At 43.8% G+C, this 19,022-nt stretch overlaps 2 protein-coding genes across 3 annotated transcripts in view; one reads left to right on the top strand and one right to left on the bottom strand.

Annotated features, from left to right (window-relative positions):
* C5H5orf63 (chromosome 5 C5orf63 homolog) overlaps nucleotides 1-19,022 on the top strand; it is a 287,813-nt gene that overhangs the window by 32,772 nt on the left and 236,019 nt on the right. The window lies entirely within an intron of this gene.
* Nucleotides 10,612-19,022, bottom strand: part of PRRC1 (proline rich coiled-coil 1) — a 28,767-nt gene continuing 20,356 nt past the window's right edge. For both annotated transcript variants that reach the window (XM_066603143.1, XM_066603144.1), the window contains exon 9: nucleotides 10,612-17,444. In XM_066603143.1, the coding sequence (XP_066459240.1) occupies nucleotides 17,235-17,444 (210 nt within the window). In that variant the 3' untranslated portion in view covers nucleotides 10,612-17,234. The remainder of the gene's footprint in view (nucleotides 17,445-19,022) is intronic.

Here is a 19,022-nt window from a genome sequence, read left to right as displayed (position 1 = left end):
GAACTGCTGCAGGGTCTGACACAGCAGACCGACCGCTGGCTTGCGCCGCTGAGCCTCCAACCGGGCATGGTCGTGTGTGACAACGGCCGTAACCTGGTGGCGGCTCTGCAGCTCGGCAGCCTCACGCACGTGCGATGCCTGGCCCACGTCTTTAATTTGGTGGTTCAGCGCTTTCTGAAAAGCTACCCATGCTTGACAGACCTGCTCGTAAAGGTGCGCCGGCTCTGCGCACATTTCCGCAAGTCCCACACGGACGCTGCCACCCTGCGCACCATGCAACATCGGTTTAATCTGCCAGTGCACCGACTGCTGTGCGATGTGCCCACACGGTGGAACTCTACGCTCCACATGTTGGCCAGGCTCTATGAGCAGCGTAGAGCTATAGTGGAATACCAACTCCAACATGGGCGGCGCAGTGGGAGTCAGCCTCCTCAATTCTTTTCAGAAGAGTGGGCCTGATTGGCAGACATCTGCCAGGTCCTTGGAAAGTTTGAGGAGTCTACCCAGGTGGTGAGCGGCGATGCTGCAATCATTAGCGTCACCATTCCTCTGCTATGCCTCTTGAGAAGTTCCCTGCAAAGCATAAAGGCAGACGCTTTGCGCTCGGTAACAGAGCCGGGGGAAGACAGTATGTCGCTGGATAGTCAGAGCACCCTCCTGTCTATATCTCAGCGCGGTGAGGAGGAGGAGCATGAGGAGGATGAGGAGGAGGGGGAAGAGACAGCTTGGCCCACTGCTGAGGGTACACATGCTGCTTGCCTGTCATCCTTTCAGCGTGTATGGCCTGAGGAGGAGGAGGAGGATCCTGAAAGTGATCTTCCTAGTGAGGACAGTCATGTGTTGCGTACAGGTACCCTGGAACACATGGCTGACTTCATGTTAGGATGCCTTTCTCGTGACCCTCGCGTTACACGCATTCTGGCCACTACGGATTACTGGATGTACACACTGCTTGACCCACGGTATAAGGAGAACCTTTCCACTCTCATACCCGAAGAGGAAAGGGGTTCGAGAGTGATGCTATACCACAGGACCCTGGTGGACAAACTGATGGTAAAATTCCCATCCGACAGCGCTAGTGGCCGAAGGCGCAGTTCCGAGAGCCAGGTAGCAGGGGAGGCGCAGAGATCAGGCAGCATGTACAGCACAGGCAGGGGAACACTCTCTAAGGCCTTTGACAGCTTTCTGGCTCCCCAGCAAGACTGTGTCACCGCTCCCCAGTCAAGGCTGAGTCGGCGGGAGCACTGTAAAAGGATGGTGAGGGAGTACGTAGCCGATCGCACGACCGTCCTCCGTGACGCCTCTGCCCCCTACAACTACTGGGTGTCGAAGCTGGACACATGGCCTGAACTCGCACTGTATGCCCTGGAGGTGCTTGCTTGTCCTGCGGCTAGCGTCTTGTCAGAGAGGGTGTTTAGTGCGGCTGGGGGAATCATCACAGATAAGCGTACCCACCTGTCAATCGACAGTGCCGACAGGCTAACACTCATCAAGATGAACAAAGCCTGGATTTCCCCAGACTTCTCTTCTCCCCCAGCGGACAGCAGCGATACCTAAGCAATACGTAGGCTGCACCCGCGGATGGAAGCATCGTTCTCTATCCCCATCAAAAACGGGGACCTTTTTGCTTCATCAATCTGTGTATAATATTCCTCCTACTCCTCCTGCTCCTCCTCCTGAAACCTCACATAATCACGCCGAACGGGCAATTTTTCTTAGGCCCACAAGGCTCAGTCATATAATTTTTGTAAACAATTTTTATACGTTTCAATGCTCTTTAAAGCGTTGAAACTTTCACCTCAACCAATTTTTATTTTAACTGGGCTGCCTCCAGGCCTAGTTACCAATTAAGCCACATTAACCAAAGCGATTAATAGATTTCACCTGCCCTCTTGGTTGGGCGTGGGCAATTTTTCTCAGGTACATTAGTACTGTTGGTACACCAATTTTTGGGGGCCCTCGCCTACAGTGTAATCAAATGAATTTTTAGCCCACCTGCATTACAGCTGACGTTACATCAGCTGTGTTGGGCACTGCAATGGGATATATTTATGTACCGCCGGTGGGTTCCAGGGAGCCACCCATGCCGTGGGTCCACAGGGAGTTGTAACTGCATGTGTCCACTTCTAAAGAACCCCAGTCTGACTGGGGCATGCAGTGTGGGCCGAAGCCCACCTGCATATAATCGGACGTTACCTCAGCTGTGATGGGCACTGCAATGGGATACGTTTATGTACAGCCGGTGGGTTCCAGGGAGCCACCCATGCTGTGGGTGCACACGGAATTCCCATTGCGGAGTTGTACCTGGCTGTGACTATTTATAAAAAAAACGCGGTCTGACTGGGGCATGCAGACACCTTGACAGAATGAATAGTGTGTGGCACATAGCTTCCCCATTGCTATGCCCACGTGTGCAGCTCCAGATGGAGGTGGCACAGGATTGGATTTCTCATTGCTTCTGTACAGCATTGTGGACTATCGCCCCGCCCCTTTTAAAGAGGGTCGCTGCCTAGCCGTGCCAACCCTCTGCAGTGTGTGCCTGCTTTTCCTCTGGCAGACGCACTTATAAATAGACATGAGGGTGGCGTGGCATGAGGGCAGCTGAAGGCTGGGCAGCGACAGTTTGGTGTGCGCTGTGGACACTGGGTCGTGGGGGGGGGGGGGTTGGGCAGCATGTAACCCAGGAGAAGTGGCAGCGGAGTGTCATGCAGGCAGTGATTGTGCTTTGTTGGAGGTAGTGTGGTGCTTAGCTAAGGTATGCCATGCTAATGAGGGCTTTTCAGAAGTAAAAATTGTTGGGGGGGGGGGGGCACTCTTGCCGCTATTGTGGCTTAATAGTGGGACCTGGGAACGTGAGATGCAGCCCAACATGTAGCCCCTCGCCTGCCCTATCCGTTGCTGTGTCGTTCCCATCACTTTCTTGAATTGCCCTGATTTTCACAAATGAAAACCTTAGCGAGCATCGGCGATATACAAAAATGCTCGAGTCGCCCATTGACTTCAATGGGGTTCGTTACTCGAAACGAACCCTCGAGCATCGCGAAAAGTTCGTCTCGAGTAACGAGCACCCGAGCATTTTGGTGCTCGCTCATCTCTATTCATCTCCCCTCATGGATCTTATCTCGGCTTCTGTGTATGCGCCCGTTGCCAAAATGGCGAATGCATGCGCAGAAGCCACGGATTGCCATGGTAATCCAGTGGAAAATAGCAATCACATAACAGTAAAAGAAAAAGTTAAAGTTTCACTTCCCGTCATGGATCCGGTTCATGAGGGTAGGTGAAATTGCTTACCTAATGCCTCCAGAGATGTCTCTTGATGGGATTTTTATGCGTGGCTCTTTCCCCAGCTTCGACACATGCACCCGTCGCCAAAATGGTGGACACAAGCCAGAAGTTGGGAAGGGTCCGTAAAATTTTAAATCTCCTTGCTTCTGGCTAAAAAAGGTAGCCGAGAGCCTGGAGCAGTAACCTAGGACTGTGGTGAGCGATCACCGGTCACGTAATCACTGTTATCCAATATGTAATGGCGATCATGTAAAAGTAAAAGGCGGTTGAAGTTTAATGCTCCTTTCGGTTTGGGCCCCATTGTGCATATGGACATAAGATTAAGGCCACAATGGGTATATTTCTGAATACATGACAAACAGGGGTATCCATTTTGGGGTGAAAGTCTTTATTCATGTGTGTGCTGTACAAAAAAAACTGTTTTTAAAATGACACAATTGTAATTTTTTCCTTCTGCTTTGCTTAGAGTCATTCAAATACTGTGGGGTCAAAATGCGCAATACACCCCTAGATGAATTTGTTAAGGGGTCTAGTTTTCAAAACGGGGTCATTTGTGGGGGTTCTCTATCGTTTTGGCCGCTCAAGGGCTCTACAAGTGGGCAATGGGGCCTAAAATGCCTTCAAGCAAAATGTTTGTTCTGAAAGCCACCGGCTGCTCCTTTCAGTTTGCGCCCCGTTGTGCATACAGACATAAGATTAGGGCCACAATGGGTATGTTTCTGAACACAGGAGAAACAGGGGTATCCATTTTGGGGTGAAAGTCCTCATTTATATGTGTGCTGTACAAAAAAAATGTTTTTAAAATGACACAATTGCCAAAAAAATGAAAATCGCATTTTTTTCCTTCTGCTTTGCTTAGATTCATTCAAAGATTTTAGGGCCACAATGGGTATGTTTCTGAACACAGGACAAACAGGGGTATCCATTTTGAGGTGTCCATCCTCATTTTCATGTGCACTATAGAAAAAAATCTGTCTTTAAAATGACATATTTGCAAAATTATGGCTTTTTTTTCTCCTCTAAATTGCATTAACTCCTGAAAAAAAAACTCTGGGGTCAAAATACTCCTGACACCCCTCAGTGAATACATTAAGGGGTGTCATTTTTAAAATGGCATCATTTGTGGGGGTATTTATCATTCTGACACCTATGAGCCTTTGCAATCTTGGCTTGGTGTAGGAAAACAAAGTGTTCCTCAAAATGTTGATAAGTAATGTTAAATTTGTACGGCTCCTAAATGGTTAAAAAAAACACTAATGTTTTTCAAATATGCATCCAGAATATTGAAATATATATCTGATCAAAAAGTGTACTGTATATTTGCACATATTTGAGATATTATAGTTGAAAATGTGAAAAAAAAATTCCCAAATTTGGCACTTTTAATAAATATACACATATTCTATCAGTCTATTTTTATCTAACTAAATGAAGTACAGTGTGTGGCAAAAAAAAAACAATGTCAGAATCACTTGGATATGCAAAACCTTTACAGAGTTATTCTATGTTAAAGTGATGTATCAGATTTCCAAAATTTGAAATTTGGCTTCATTACTAAGGCGCAAACAGGTTTCGTCACTAAGGGGTTAAGTTGATAGTAAAATTTAAATTTACTGAAGAAACTAGTATCAGGCAGCTGCTGCAAAGGCAAACAATGGCATGGGGTGCATCAAAAGGGGGATAAAGCACGTGATGAGAACCTTGTTCTTTACAAATCACTAGCCAGACCACATATCTAATATTGTGTATCGTTTTGGGCACCAAAGTAAATGAAAGACATATCAGAGCTTGAGTCGGTTTCAGTTTGGGCAAACAACGTAATAAGCGGAATGGGTGGACTACAATACCCAGAGAGGTTATCCAGATGAAATTTAGTTCTCAAAATCCTGATGTAAGGTACATTCGTAATGGCGTGTGCGATATCACAATTGCCAACATGTGTTTTTCAGACTGATGCAAGGCGTTTTATCATTCAAAAATGTCTCACATCGTCTTTCATGCGCATCAGAGGATTGTGTTTCCCATTGATTTCAATGGGAAACATCACATCGCACGTGCATGCACCTTCCACTGCTTGTGAGAGCCATGTGATGTTTTTTAAGGTTCCATTGAAAACCATGGACAAGGCATTCCAAAAGACCACCAAAAGATGGGACACGCTGTGCTTCTTATCCTTCATATTTGTGCATCTTGCAATGCACAAAACCAGCACAAAATACCCACCCATGAATAAGCCCTAACATGCAGATTTTGTTGTGGGATTGACTGTGATTTCACTGCAGATCTCATCTTACTGCATTGCAGAGGGTAAAATCTAGTGCATTTTCACACAAGAATGAGCGTATGGCAGATTTGAAAATCCACAGCATGCCCTGATTTCTTTGTAGAAATTTTCTGGTACACATGAGAACCTCATCCATTTGTACTGTAAGGCCGCTTTCACACGTACATGAATCTCGCATAAATATGAACCCCATTCTTTTGGACCGAGTCATACACACGAGTGGGAAACAGTCATGGCATGCTCTATCTTTTCGCGTTCCTTGGAATGCATCGCCCATTAATTTCAATGGGAACTTTAATGCACCATATGGCCCTCACATGGGAGTGTGATGCGAGGTTTCCCATTGAAATTAATGGGAGACACTTCCGATCTTCTATCACAAAAGAAACTTGCCCAAGAGGATTGGAACGTCATAGATTTGAAGCAAGGAGTTTTGCATGAAAAACTCCTCGCATCCACAGGTAAATCACAAGTTCACAAGCATGAACAAGAGTTTCATGGCCCGATATCAAACTTCCCTGTGGGTATGTGGCCGAAAGCAGCAGATACGCCACACCTGGACCTACACTCAATTGGTATTCCCATCCTCTTTCATGGTCAATACAGGTACCTGAGAGACAAGAACTTCATGAGGAGCATCTGCATATTTCTTCTGGAAGTTACTTGTGCCATTTCACAACTTTTGTGCCCTTTTGTCAGACATTTCTCCTGGCAGTTCGCCGACAGCTTTCTTTACTCTGCTCCACCAGACAGGGGGTCCAGCTGGTAGGTTTTGTACCTGATCTGTGCTGTGGATATGTATAGTATTACTTTATTAGTAAGACGTTCCCTGGACATTTGTGGACTTGGTCAGACACAAGCACTTGTCTACATCTAATCACAATTTCCTGAAAATAGCACAAAGGAGCACTGCTGATAAGCTGAGACATTATTAAACTGACTACAACTCATAAAACAGATTTCTTCTTATTTCCTGTGTATCCAAGATATGATGAAAAGCAGGAATCCGCAAGTCTAGAAAAGACTAAAGTGATTGCTTTGCCTCATGCAATAGGTCATAACTGAGTAAATGTAATATTCCCAAGGAGTGCCTAATGTAAGGGGCATATGGATGTGGTTTTACGTAATGAACTGTATACAACTAGCTTCCATTTCAGAAACATTTTCATGATCACTGGAACCTAGAAGCAGCATCTCTACGAATACAGGGTGTAGTCAAAGACACTGATCCAGAGCTATATCTCTGGGGTCCTATATTGAAATAACAATAGCGTACCTGAATAGGAAGACATAGAGGTGCTACATTATGGTATGGCGCATGGGCCCCTAGGGGATATGGATTTCAATTTTGTGTTGTGGCTGCTGTAAGAGAGTACAACCCAAATGCAAAGTTAAATAGCAGCATCTTCGAGTCCCTTGGGATTGCTGCTATGACTGAAGCAAAGAAAGTGAACTTAAAGTGGCCTCCTTCCACTACTATACATGCATGGAACCATTCAACAGAGCAGTCTAAGGCCTCCTTCACACGAGCTCTGTGGGTGTGCAGTATAGACGTGCACAGAAACCGCTTCTGTAGGAACCAATGGTGACAAGAATGCAGTTACTTGTGAAGAGCGATGCTCGCTTGAGTAACTGCCTTATCCGAGCGTACTCACTCATCTTTAGACCTGACCTATTCCTGGCACGTGCTTTTCATAGACTCCTATGGGAGCTGAAAAAAAACACACACCACGCACCTCGGATCTTGTGGACAGGCTACTTCAAGTAGCTGGAATTAACCAGTTCACGCGATCTTTAGTGCAGTATAGCCACGATGTTCACACACGTCTATACTGCACGCCCACAGCGCTCGTGCGAAGGAGCCCTAAGGCTGATGCTATCATTGCGGGACCATGATTCTGGATGGTAAAATGCTGATTCAAGGCAAATACAATGCAAATTACCAGTCAGAGCTCGGCCCAACCAGTAGACAAAGAAAATATCAGCATGAACGTGTGGGTTGGAATTAGGCATGATCGCCTTGGGTCGATATCTGAATCTCCTGCAGAGGATGGTGGATGACTTCCTGGATGATCTGCTCCTATCGTAGCAGAAGGAGGCCATTGCGAGTCCGCTTTCCTTACTTCAGTCGTAGCAGCGGCCCTACAGGACTTCTCATATACCATTCTTCAATTTTGAAATCCATATCCGTGGGTCCCAAGGGGCCTGAGCACCATACCATCATGTAGCATAGTGTTCCCCAACTCCAGTCCTCAGGGACCCCCAACAGGCCATGTTTTTAGGATGTCCTCAGTGTTGTGCAGGTGATGTAATTATTGTCAGTGCTTCAGACATTACCACAAGTGTTCTTACTATAGGAGATCCTGAAAACATGGCCTGTGGGGGTTCATGAGGACTGGAGTTCACAAACACTTATGTAGCATATCCATATCTTCCAATTCAAGTATGCTATTATTTCAATATAGGCCACCAGTATTGAGCTATGGCGCTGAATCAGTCTTTTCGACTAGAACCTGTATAACTGAGCACAAATAAGCACATGTCGTGGGATGAAATCTTCACAGCCATTAATTATTTTATTACTAGCCCTTAGCTATTAATCAGTACGATTATTCTTTAACGGTAGGCATCTAGACAGCCACCACTGCGATTTTTATTTGGGTTTGGATGTCCTGCCTAAAGCATTTACTAATAGAATTTCTAGCTCGCCATTAATCACTCTCAGTAAACCTGTCTTCTCCTACGGAGCTATATTTGTAACATAAGCACAAGTTAACCTTTTGATTTATAGATCAGAACTGTAAAAATGAGGTGGTCTTAGAATAGCACCTATACGTCACATATAGGGGTGAACTGCAGCATGGCCTCTGACCTGGCACATATAGTTGGTTGCAGCCCTCTCTATGCAAGTGCTGCGGCTAGGAATATGACTATAGGGATCAGCATTTTACACCGGTGGTAGCATTTTGCCTCTCAATGCTGCTGGGAACTGGTGTTGTCTTTGCATCAGTAAGTATGGCCATTTTCAGCTATTTTTGATCAGATTCAACTTTAGATTTTCTTCTTTTGGCGTTTTTTCTACAGCGTGGTTTGCATAATTTGCATTAGGGGCCGGTCACATGGCACACAATACAAAAATCAGATCCGAAAAAATTTTTTGGTGGTAACTCACTACTAATTGTTGTATTGGCAGAGCGTGGACATTCCAAGTTTTGCTATGGTGTCCCATGGTTCCGTTATACTCCTGAGGGGGGGGGGGGGGGGGGTATGGACAGGGAGTAGCCCATTATTACTAGTCTAGGGTACATTGTTTAACCCTTCCTGACATGTCCTGTACAGGGCTGTATGGAACGGGCACCTTATGATAGACATACAATCACAAGTTAAAGCTCCTTAGGGGGACTGAACAAAAATGTAAAAATAAAAGTGAAATAAAAAGTTTGAATTATAAAACAAAAAAATACATTTAAAAGGTGATATTGCTGCACGAGTTAAAAGTCCAAATTATTAAAATATCACACTATTAATCCCATTTTAAAAATATGCGCAATGCCAGAATTGTGTTTTTAGTCTCCCCATGTCAAAAAAAAAGTGATCAGAAAGCCGTACATACCGCAAAATGCTATCAAAAACTATAGGCCACCCCACAAAAAGGAGCCCTCGCAAGCTCCATTGACAGAAGAAGAAAAAAAAAAAAAGTTATAGGGGGTTAAAAGAATGCAACAGAAAGCAAGCAGTACTACACTGAAAATCTATACAAATTTGGTGTTGCTATAATCATGCAGACCCACAGAATAAAGAGAACATTGTTACTGCACTGTAAATGCTGAATAAAAAAAAGTCCCAGAAAACTGCTTTTTCCCATTCATTTTATGGTACTTCAAAATGGTACCATTGAAAAATTCAAGATTTCCCGCAAAAAAAAAATTGCCCTCCTGTAGCTATATCACTGGATCAAGTAAGGATTTTTTTTTATAAGTTGACAGAAAAAAATGTAAATGGCAAAAAGAAAAAAGGCTGCAGCCTTAAGGGGTTAAAAGTGTGAACACAAAGAAAATTCTTAGTTTAACCTTTTACGCCATATTATATAAAACAGTTTTAATAAATTCTTTAATGGCCTGCAAAAACTTGACAGGAACTAACTGATGGATGCAATTAAAATGTTCAATTTTTCATCTTCCCCACTTATTTTATATAATATAGCATCATATAGCATATTCTGGAGAAGTGTACAAAGAATGGAAAAAAAATCCCTGGCATTACTCGAGTCCCTTGAATTTAGGGACAAATGGTGCAACCTTCAGCCATTCCTAGAACGATGGGGCTGCAGCGCTAGTAAGCAGCACTGACCTCTTCAGACTCCCCCTTCCCAGCACCACTTTATTAGTACTATAGCTACAGCTCCATTTTTCTAGTCGTGTGAATATGGCTGTATTGCAAGTCCCTAGTCAGGAGTGTCTCCTTAGAAAAACACAACAGTCTCTCTTCGGAATGGTGGGGACCTCATTGGAAAAATTCTTTACTAATCACCAACTTATCCAATTTCCGAACAAGCAGAAATACCCTTTTAAATATAGGAAAAAAAGAAATCAATTACCATGTAATCCCCCTCTTTCTCGGTTCCATACAGTATTCATTTTGTATTTAAGTGCTAATTTATCTATACGCTCATCAACATTTCCACATGGCACTGTTAGGCCGGCTGCACACGGGCGTATTTGCATTGCGGAATCCAGAGCGGGCGTCCGCCTCCAGATTCTGCAGCAAATACTGCCTATAGACATGCTATAGAAAAATCGCTTTTCCATGTCCACGAGTGGAAATCAATTGCGATTTTCCGGTTGCGGAGGGAAAAATGGCAGCATGTTCTATTTCAGCACGGTACGCAGGGTTGACTGGCTGGGCACAGGGTCGGATTCCGCTGTGGGATCCTGTATGCGGAATCCGACCCGGCCGTGTGCATTCGGCCATAAAAGGCAATACTGCTACAACATACTCCCAAATTTTCATTATACAAATTGAAAAAATAAACTGGAAACAAATTTAAATTGTAAAAACATTTCTTTATTTAGGCAACTAGGTTAAACAGCAACATAAACTAGTGTATAAGACCAAAGCAATATATTCACCCCGCAGTGGTGATGTGAGCATTAGCATCAAAAACTGCATATTATTTCGTCAAATAGAAAATCTCACTCTACACTATAAAAACTGGCCAAATAACTGAAGTTAGAAAAACAGAACTGAAACTAGAATTATCATTTAAAAATGTGATGTTAAAAAGGGAAAATCCACTTCAGTATAGAAAAGTTAAACCGTACCCACTAAAAGGGTCTTCGCAGGGAATCAACTTTTAAGAAAACATATAAAATGACCCTAAAGAGGTTCAAGGAATCCGGTGGGTATCGTGGGTTAACATTTTTCTCTGCTTGTACTAAGTCTACAAAGCCAAAAGGAAAAGCAGTGTTATAAACTGCGCAAACTAAAAACAAAAAGAAAGAATGAATCAGCCCAGTTTGAACCTCTATACCGGGACCACGGGGTATTGTTGTAGTTGGACATTCAGTGTTGGGGCCGGGACCGACCAAGGCAACGACAGGTGGTAGTCATCGTTTTTGCTAGGGCTATCAGCATGAGTCACCCTGTCGTACCGGCTTTTTGTTCACAATGAGATGTAAACTGTGACTCACTATATAAAGGAGAGTAAAGTGAAGACTGTAAAAGTCTTTGTGCGGCGTTTCTCGCAAGGACAGTGAAATACAACACTGATGCTATCATTTGTAATAGCAGACTTGGACACACCATTTATCAAGTGCCTGATAAAATTGCTTCCGGAAATCTTTAGAAAAGTTTTTTTCAAAATTTTCTAGCAGAGATATTTAAAATGATATTTTAGAGGCAGAAGGACAACAGAGGTAACAACTCTCTCACTGCTGCTAGTAGGGCTGATCGCAACAAGCAGCTTCGATAGAGACGGATCGGATATTTTAATACGATGAATAAAAGTGGTTTGGGATTAGAAAATAGTATTTTTTGCAGAATAAGCATCACTCAATTGAATAGGACTGAGGTGCAATACCAGACATCCTGCAAAGAGGGGCGCCGTTTATAGGAAAAGGTAAGCAGACTTTTCTAATTTTAGGGATTCCCTTTAATAGAATTGTGCGGGTCCAACTTCAAAGAATTCGGTAAACTGCGGGTAATGTACTATGTTGTGTCCATACAGAGAATGCAGGGTCTGTTAAAAATGAAATTCGTTTAATCAAATCAACCCCTTCATGACCAGAGAGGTCTTTCTGCCCAGAGCAAAATTTCACCTTTTGGAATGCGGTATTCTAAAGGCGAACTCCTCCTCCAACCCCCCATCCAGTTTCTTAGTCTAAAAGGTTTTGTTCTTTTCGAGACACATGGGGCTTCAATATTTCAAATAGGAGTGCTAATTAATTTTTTTTTTTTTTTTGAAGGGGGGGGGGGGGGGAGGGGGTGGAATAGTCAAAAATTTGAAGGAAAAAAAAAGGTTAATTCTTCCTACGCGACATTTTAAGATAGTTTGATGTATTATTTACCCCCCAAAAATGAATCCTCCAGTTCTTCCATGTACAACGACATCACCTGGGTATACATTGTAGAACGTCGCAATAGTGGCAAAAACAAAAACCCTATGGTAGCCATGAATGTATCTTCTTTCCTTAACTTTAGTCACAGACTCTGCATGTGGATGATAATCATCCATGTACAGAAATATTTTTAGTACACGAGATAGGAGGAGAGGGGCGCAATTTTTCATCTTTTCATACATTTTACTTCAATTTAAATTTTTTTTTTTTAAACCACTATGGAGACACAGATTGGTTTGTTTCATATTTTACCTTTAATTTCATGAAATAAACTGCAAACCTAACAGGCCCTTGCAATGCTGGACTCTGTGCGGAATCCGCTGGCTATGCCTCTACATCTCCAAGTCACGTACTGAGCGCTAACATGTAGGGATTAATGATAGGAGTCTGCAGAAGCTGGTTATGGTGTCCTAATGCTACATTTGGATGAATGCAGTATATTGGTCTTACTTTTAGGACAAAGGTAGGATTTTTTCAATAGAAATAATTGCTCTGTACCGCATGTTTAACAAATATTAAAACCTTTTTTTTTTTTATTTAACCCTTTCCAATCCAATTTGTATCTTGGTTTTCCTAGGGGGCTTACTCTTTTTCTGCCATTATACAACGGCGCTATCTGCTGGCTAAAGTCAGTACTGCATGAGGCGATACATTGGATAGGCTCCGACAGCAGAGAGGCTGGCAATATACAGTAAGAGAACCCTGACGGACGTCTTCCAACATCGGAGCTGTACAGCCTTAAATCATAATGTCTTACGACGTCAGACAGTGGATTGGAAAGGGTTAATGCTGGAGGGATTCCCTGCTGTCAACTGCTCTGTGCTCATCGCATTTATTGAACGCTCATCTACTATAGTGTGCCGTCTGCTCTCACTTTGAAGGGTGGTAAAGCAGGGAATGTCACTGCTTTAGAAGCAGGAGTCATGTCTGCATAAACTCGCAGGCCTCTGTGGACAGTAAATTCACCACAGGAGTCTTTCGCAGAATTTTGAAAATCCTGCTGTAGAAAAGTTGCAAATGTTTACACAAATCCCACATGCACAAAAATGTGCAACCCTTTGACTTTTTATGCCGCCCTTACTACTTTTTATCCCATCAAATTCAATACAATTTACTCCAGAAGCTGGCAAAAAAAATGAAAGCGCAAAAATACATCAGATTTCAGAAAGTGTTGCATGATCGGCACAGGATACGCCAAAATTAGGAGGCTTGTGCCTTTTGTTACATTTAGTGCATCTTACTCACTTACCCAAGACTGACATGTAAAACTGCATTTCATGGCCCATTTACACGTAACAATTATCGCTCACAATTTATTAAAATAAACAGATTTGAGCGATAATGTTCAGTGTACATGCAAAAAAAACCCCAAAACTGCTCATTTGTCATTCGCAGGTTGTTAAGCTTACTTTTAATTCAGCTTAAAAATCATTGCTAAATAGGTGGCTTCCCGTCCTGTGTAAACGCTTCCCGCTCGGCGCTTCACCTTCGATGTGAAGCCCATGATCCAGCGGCAAGTCTCTGTGTAAACGCTCTGCACGAGCGCCGAAGACCTTAGTGGCGACGTCGGCACTCGTGTAGTCGTTTGAACGACTGTCAGTCCGTGTAAAAGGGCCCTATGAGACATGTCCCCCTATAATTTACATGTGAATAAACAGACCGCAAGGTCATATTAACTGATGGTTGTTATCTGATCACTCCATTAACAGAATACAGGCTGTCAATTCCAGCTGCACTTTTCTGACAGCATGCAGGACTGTCCTGCAGGATTTCCATCAGCATTAACAGCTGATAATTGCACCGCCCATAGAACAACTCCAAAACAAAAGCTTTCCCTTAAAGCAACCCTCTGGTCCCAGACAAACAAAGATGGCAGCACCGCTGTTTATGTGCAACGGTAGTCCAAGACCCTATATGCTGCCCTGATGAGCCAGTGTTACTCATGGGAGGGGCACTCTAAATAATCATCTCGGTCACTGAGGTGCAATGGATCAGTTTATTTTTGGATTCCTTGGAAGCTTGACCAAAGACCTCAAATCTAAAAAGGTCCTTTTCCACAGAACGATCGTGCAAACGAGTGAAAATTAATGATAATCGTTCCGTGTAAATGCAACCGATCAAGCTATGAACTAGAAATCATTTGCATTTCATTCATAGTTCATTCTATACAGGCGTAAAAATCGTTGGCTCGTTAACTAATAGTTTGTTTTCTATAATGATCGTTCAGTCGTTCTCAGTCACCTACATGAATGTGAACAGGCCAACGATGTATCTGCTGTATAAGGAAACTGCCGGAGCGAACTTAGACATTGTTCGCTCGTTTGGTGTAAATGGACCTTAAGCGTTCAACACACAACCTGCTACATGCAAAGGGCATTAGAGCCTTGACTAGCTGCAGGCACTGATGGCTTTCTAATTGAAACAAAGACAGATAGAAATAGCTTCATATATACACATTAGGATAAGAGGAGCTACATGTGTTGTGAAGGAGCAGTCCAAAGATCATATGCTTGTGCAATCCCTCAGGACTGAAAGGAGTGATGAACAGCATGATGTAGTCCCAGAGGACTAAAATAGAGATGAAATGTCTCAGATAATAGCATCTTAAGTTAGCAGTTGGTAAACAATGGTGCTTGGAAGTTTGGGAACCATTCAGAATTATATTTCTGCTTATATTAGACCTAAAACTACATCAGAATTTCACACAAGTCCTAAAAGTAGAAAAAAAAGGGGCACCGATTGAGTCAAAAAATATTAGATTTGGTCATTTATGGAGGGAAAATGACCCAATATCACAGGTCTGCGAATCTTTGCTTTCAATGTCTTGTGTACTCCATCTCAACGTTTCGGGTAATTCTCAATTAGTCCTGTACTTTGGCTTGGAGGAATCTTAGCCCATGCCTCTATACAAAACAGTGTGGTGGGTTTCCTGCTCACTTCAGGTGCTTCCACAACATTTCTATAGGATCAAGGTCAAGACTTTTACTTGGCCATTCCAAATCTTTAACTTTATTCTTTAACCATTCTTTTCTAGAACATCTTGTGTACTTTGGGTCGTTGTCTTGCTGCATGACCCACGTTCTCTTGAGATTCAGCTTACGGACACGTGTCCTGATATTCTCTTTTAGAATTTGCAGGTATAATTCAGAATTCATTTTTCCATCAATGATGCTAAGCTGTCCTGGGCCAGATGCTGTAAGACAGGCCCCAACCATGTTACTACCACCATCATGTTTCACAGATGGTATGAGGTTTTTATGCTGTAATGTAGTATTTTTCTTTCTCCAAACAGAACACTACTCATTTAAGCCAAAAAAGCTCTATTCTTGTCTCATATGTCCACAAAACATTGCCACAATAGCCTTCTGGATTCTCCATGTGATCTTTAGCAAACTGCAGACAGACAGTATTCTTTTTTGTAGAGCAGTGGCTTTCTCCCTGCACACCATTGTTGTTCAGTGTCTCCTGATGGTGGACTCATGAACATGAGCTAAATCTGAGAAGGAGCTTTAGCTGCTTAGAGGTTACCTTGAGTTCCTTTGTAACCTTGCAGACTACTTTATGTCTTGTTCTTGGCGTGATCTTCTTTGGTCGACTGCTCCTGGGAGGGTAATAATGGTCTTGAATTTCCTCTATTTGTACACAATCTAACTGTGGATTTGAGGCATTCAAATTCTTTAGAGATGGTTTTGTAACCTTTTCCAGTCTGATTAGTATCAACAGCTCTTCTGAGGCCCTCAGAAATTCTCCTCTGTTTGTGCCATGATACACTTCCACAAACGTGCTGTAAAGTTTAGACTTTGATAGATCCCCGTTCCTTTAAGGCCACTTTCACAAGGCACAAAATTTGCGAGTTGCGAGACGCATAAATATGACACCCATTCTTTTGAATGGAGTCATATACACGAGCTATGTGGGGGAAAAAATTGTGGCATGTCCCATCTCTTCGTGTTCCTTCATATATGGATTACAATGGGAACTTAAATGCATCATATGGCTCTTGCATGCCCATGCAATGCGCATGCAAGGTTTCTTTCACGCGAGAGGATGAGTATTTTCACATATGCATTTTTGCCTGAAAATCGCCTCGCATCCGTGGGTCAATTGCATGTTCACGAACGCGATATTGCAATTGACCATGTGGAGGGAACCTTAAATAACACAGGTTGCCTACTCGCACCCGATTTGTCTTCCCATTAATTGAAAACAACTGACCAATTTCACCTTCAAACTACTTATTACCCACTGACTGACATGTGATATTGGATCATTTTCATCCATAAACAAATGACCAAGTGTGATATTTTCAACTCATTAGTTTGATTTGGTTCTCTGTATCAACTTTTAGAACTTGCGGGAAAATCTGATGTAGTTTTAGGTCAAATCTAAGCAGAAATATGAAAAAATCTGAAGGGTTCACAAACTTCCAAGCACTGCTGTAAGTCCACTTATAACCTACAGACATTAGATCATCAATCAGAAGGGTGCCTTGCTTTCTGTAACACCTACCTGGATAGGATTATTGCCTTTAAAAATCTACTGAATATTAATTAAGAAAGTAAATGGACAATTAAAGTGCAATCATTTCCACTATATATAACCCTGGTTGTATGATCTACAACTATGAGTATGAACAGACAAACATTGTATTATATACACACTGACATATATAGAAATTAAAGCTTGGGAAGAAGGGAAGGATATCTGGAATTTAAATGCAGTATCTAGTGAAGGATGTATATAATTTATATCCTTTGCTTATAAGCCTGGCCTACCCGGTTCTATCTATAGCAGCTGAACACTGGCAGACATTGTTGGTGGAGGCAGGTATAGGGGACACTACATTTCCAGGTGTTTAACAATGTATTAACACATGTAACCTCTTGATTGTACAGAAAATTGGATCTCTCAATAGAAGGGAATTGTGCAGCTTCTTGGGTTTCCTTTTAAACAATAGAAAACTATTGTTCCAAGCCGTTTGGTCTAAATTTTAGATCTAAAAAAACCCCCACAAATTCTATAAAAAGAAAAGTCAATTTAGGTGCTTTTCAAAGGATTCTTGCTGGGAGACGCTGCTTGTACATTCCTGCAAGAGCTTTGGCGGCGCTGTAAATCATCTGCTTCCGGGACATGCCTGTGAATGCCAGGTGCCAATCAGTCCTGCTGACATGCGGTAAGCTTCTCTCCAGCACTTCGCCCACTGTTACCGACAGCCCAGACCACCGGAGGTTGTAGTCCTGTGGGGTGAGATTTTGAGCCTATATAGTGAAGGGGACAGAAGTGAGAAATCTTACTATATTTTAGCTTTGGATCCATTTCACTCTCAGACAAAGATAAGACATCTGTTATATACCGGGAGGTACTTTTTGTTCTTAGGGCTCATGTCCACGGGGAAAATATGATTTAGGATCCGCAGCGGATCTCCCGCATGCGGATCCGCATCCCATAGGGATGCATTGACCACCCGCGGGTACATAAATACCCGCGGATCGTCAATAAAAGTGATTTTAAAAAAAATGGAGCATGAAAAAATCTGGACCATGCTCCATTTTCATGCGGGTCTCCCGCGGGGACGGCTCCCGCGGGCTTCTATTGAAGCCTATGGAAGCCGTCCGGATCCGCGGGAGACCTAAAATAGGAATTTAAAGCATTTACTCACCCGCAGCGGGCCGCGAAGCTCTGCTCTTCCTCACGGCCGCATCTCCCTTGCTTCGGCTCGGCGGATGTGCCCGGCGCATGTGCGCGGCACGTCGACGACGTGCCGGCGACGTGCCGCCGGCGTCAGGAATTCATCCGCCGGCCGAAAATGAAGATCCGGCCGTGAGGAACAGCTGACCTTCCCTGCCCGCGCCGGATAGGTAAATGCTTTTAAATTGCTATTTTCGGCGCTCATGTCCGCGGGGCAGGAGGGACCCGCTGCAGATTCTCCATTGAGAATCTGCAGCGGATCTGATTTTCCCCGTGGACATGAGGCCTTAGTGTTCACTTCTGAGTTTTGCTACTCTTCCTTCTGCATATACTGTATTTGACTGCTGCTACTTGTGCTAACAAGATACTTCGGAATATAATCAAGAGCTGAGAAATATGCCATTTTGGCCCCCTGCACACGGGCGGAAATTCCCGCAGAATATTCCCCCGTGCCTGCCTGCATAGGACCGCATTACAAAACACAATCCTATGCAGACGGACGTGATTTGTCGGCGTAAAAACACACTCGGAAAACAAGTCGCGGCATGTTCCATTTCTGTGTGGGTTTCGCAGAGGCCCGCACAGAAATGTCACTCCCAACGTGACGGCTCTGCTCTGCGCATGCGCCGGCTGCACAGCAGCTGGCACCTCAGAGAGAGGAGAAGACGTGGAAGAAGGTGAGCCGCACTGCTCACTGCAGGGGCGCGGGTTGGATCCCGCTGCGAAAATACTCGCAGCGGGATCCAACCCGGCCATCTGCAGGCGGCCTTTCACACACTGAACAGCAGCCCCAAGGACTGAATTCTGATGGCATTTACAGTATACTATTGTGATTGTCTTATGTTAACCAACCATTACTTAAAGGGGTTGTCCCGCGCTGAAACAGGTTTTTGTTTCTCCCCCCCCCCCCCCCGTTCGGCGCGAGACAACCCCGATGCAGGGGTTAAAAAACAACACCGGAGAGTGCTTACCTGAATCCCCGCGCTCCGGTGACTTCTTACTTACCTGCTGAAGATGGCCGCCGGGATCTTCACCCTCGGTGGACCGCAGGGCTTCTGTGCGGTCCATTGCCGATTCCAGCCTCCTGATTGGCTGGAATCGGCACGTGACGAGGCGGAGCTACAAGGAGCCGGCATCCAGCACGAGCG

Source organism: Eleutherodactylus coqui, chromosome 5 (assembly GCF_035609145.1).
Source record: "Eleutherodactylus coqui strain aEleCoq1 chromosome 5, aEleCoq1.hap1, whole genome shotgun sequence".
NCBI lineage: Eukaryota > Metazoa > Chordata > Amphibia > Anura > Eleutherodactylidae > Eleutherodactylus > Eleutherodactylus coqui.
Note: the sequence above shows the minus strand (reverse complement) of the source record. Positions and strands in the feature narration are given on the sequence as shown.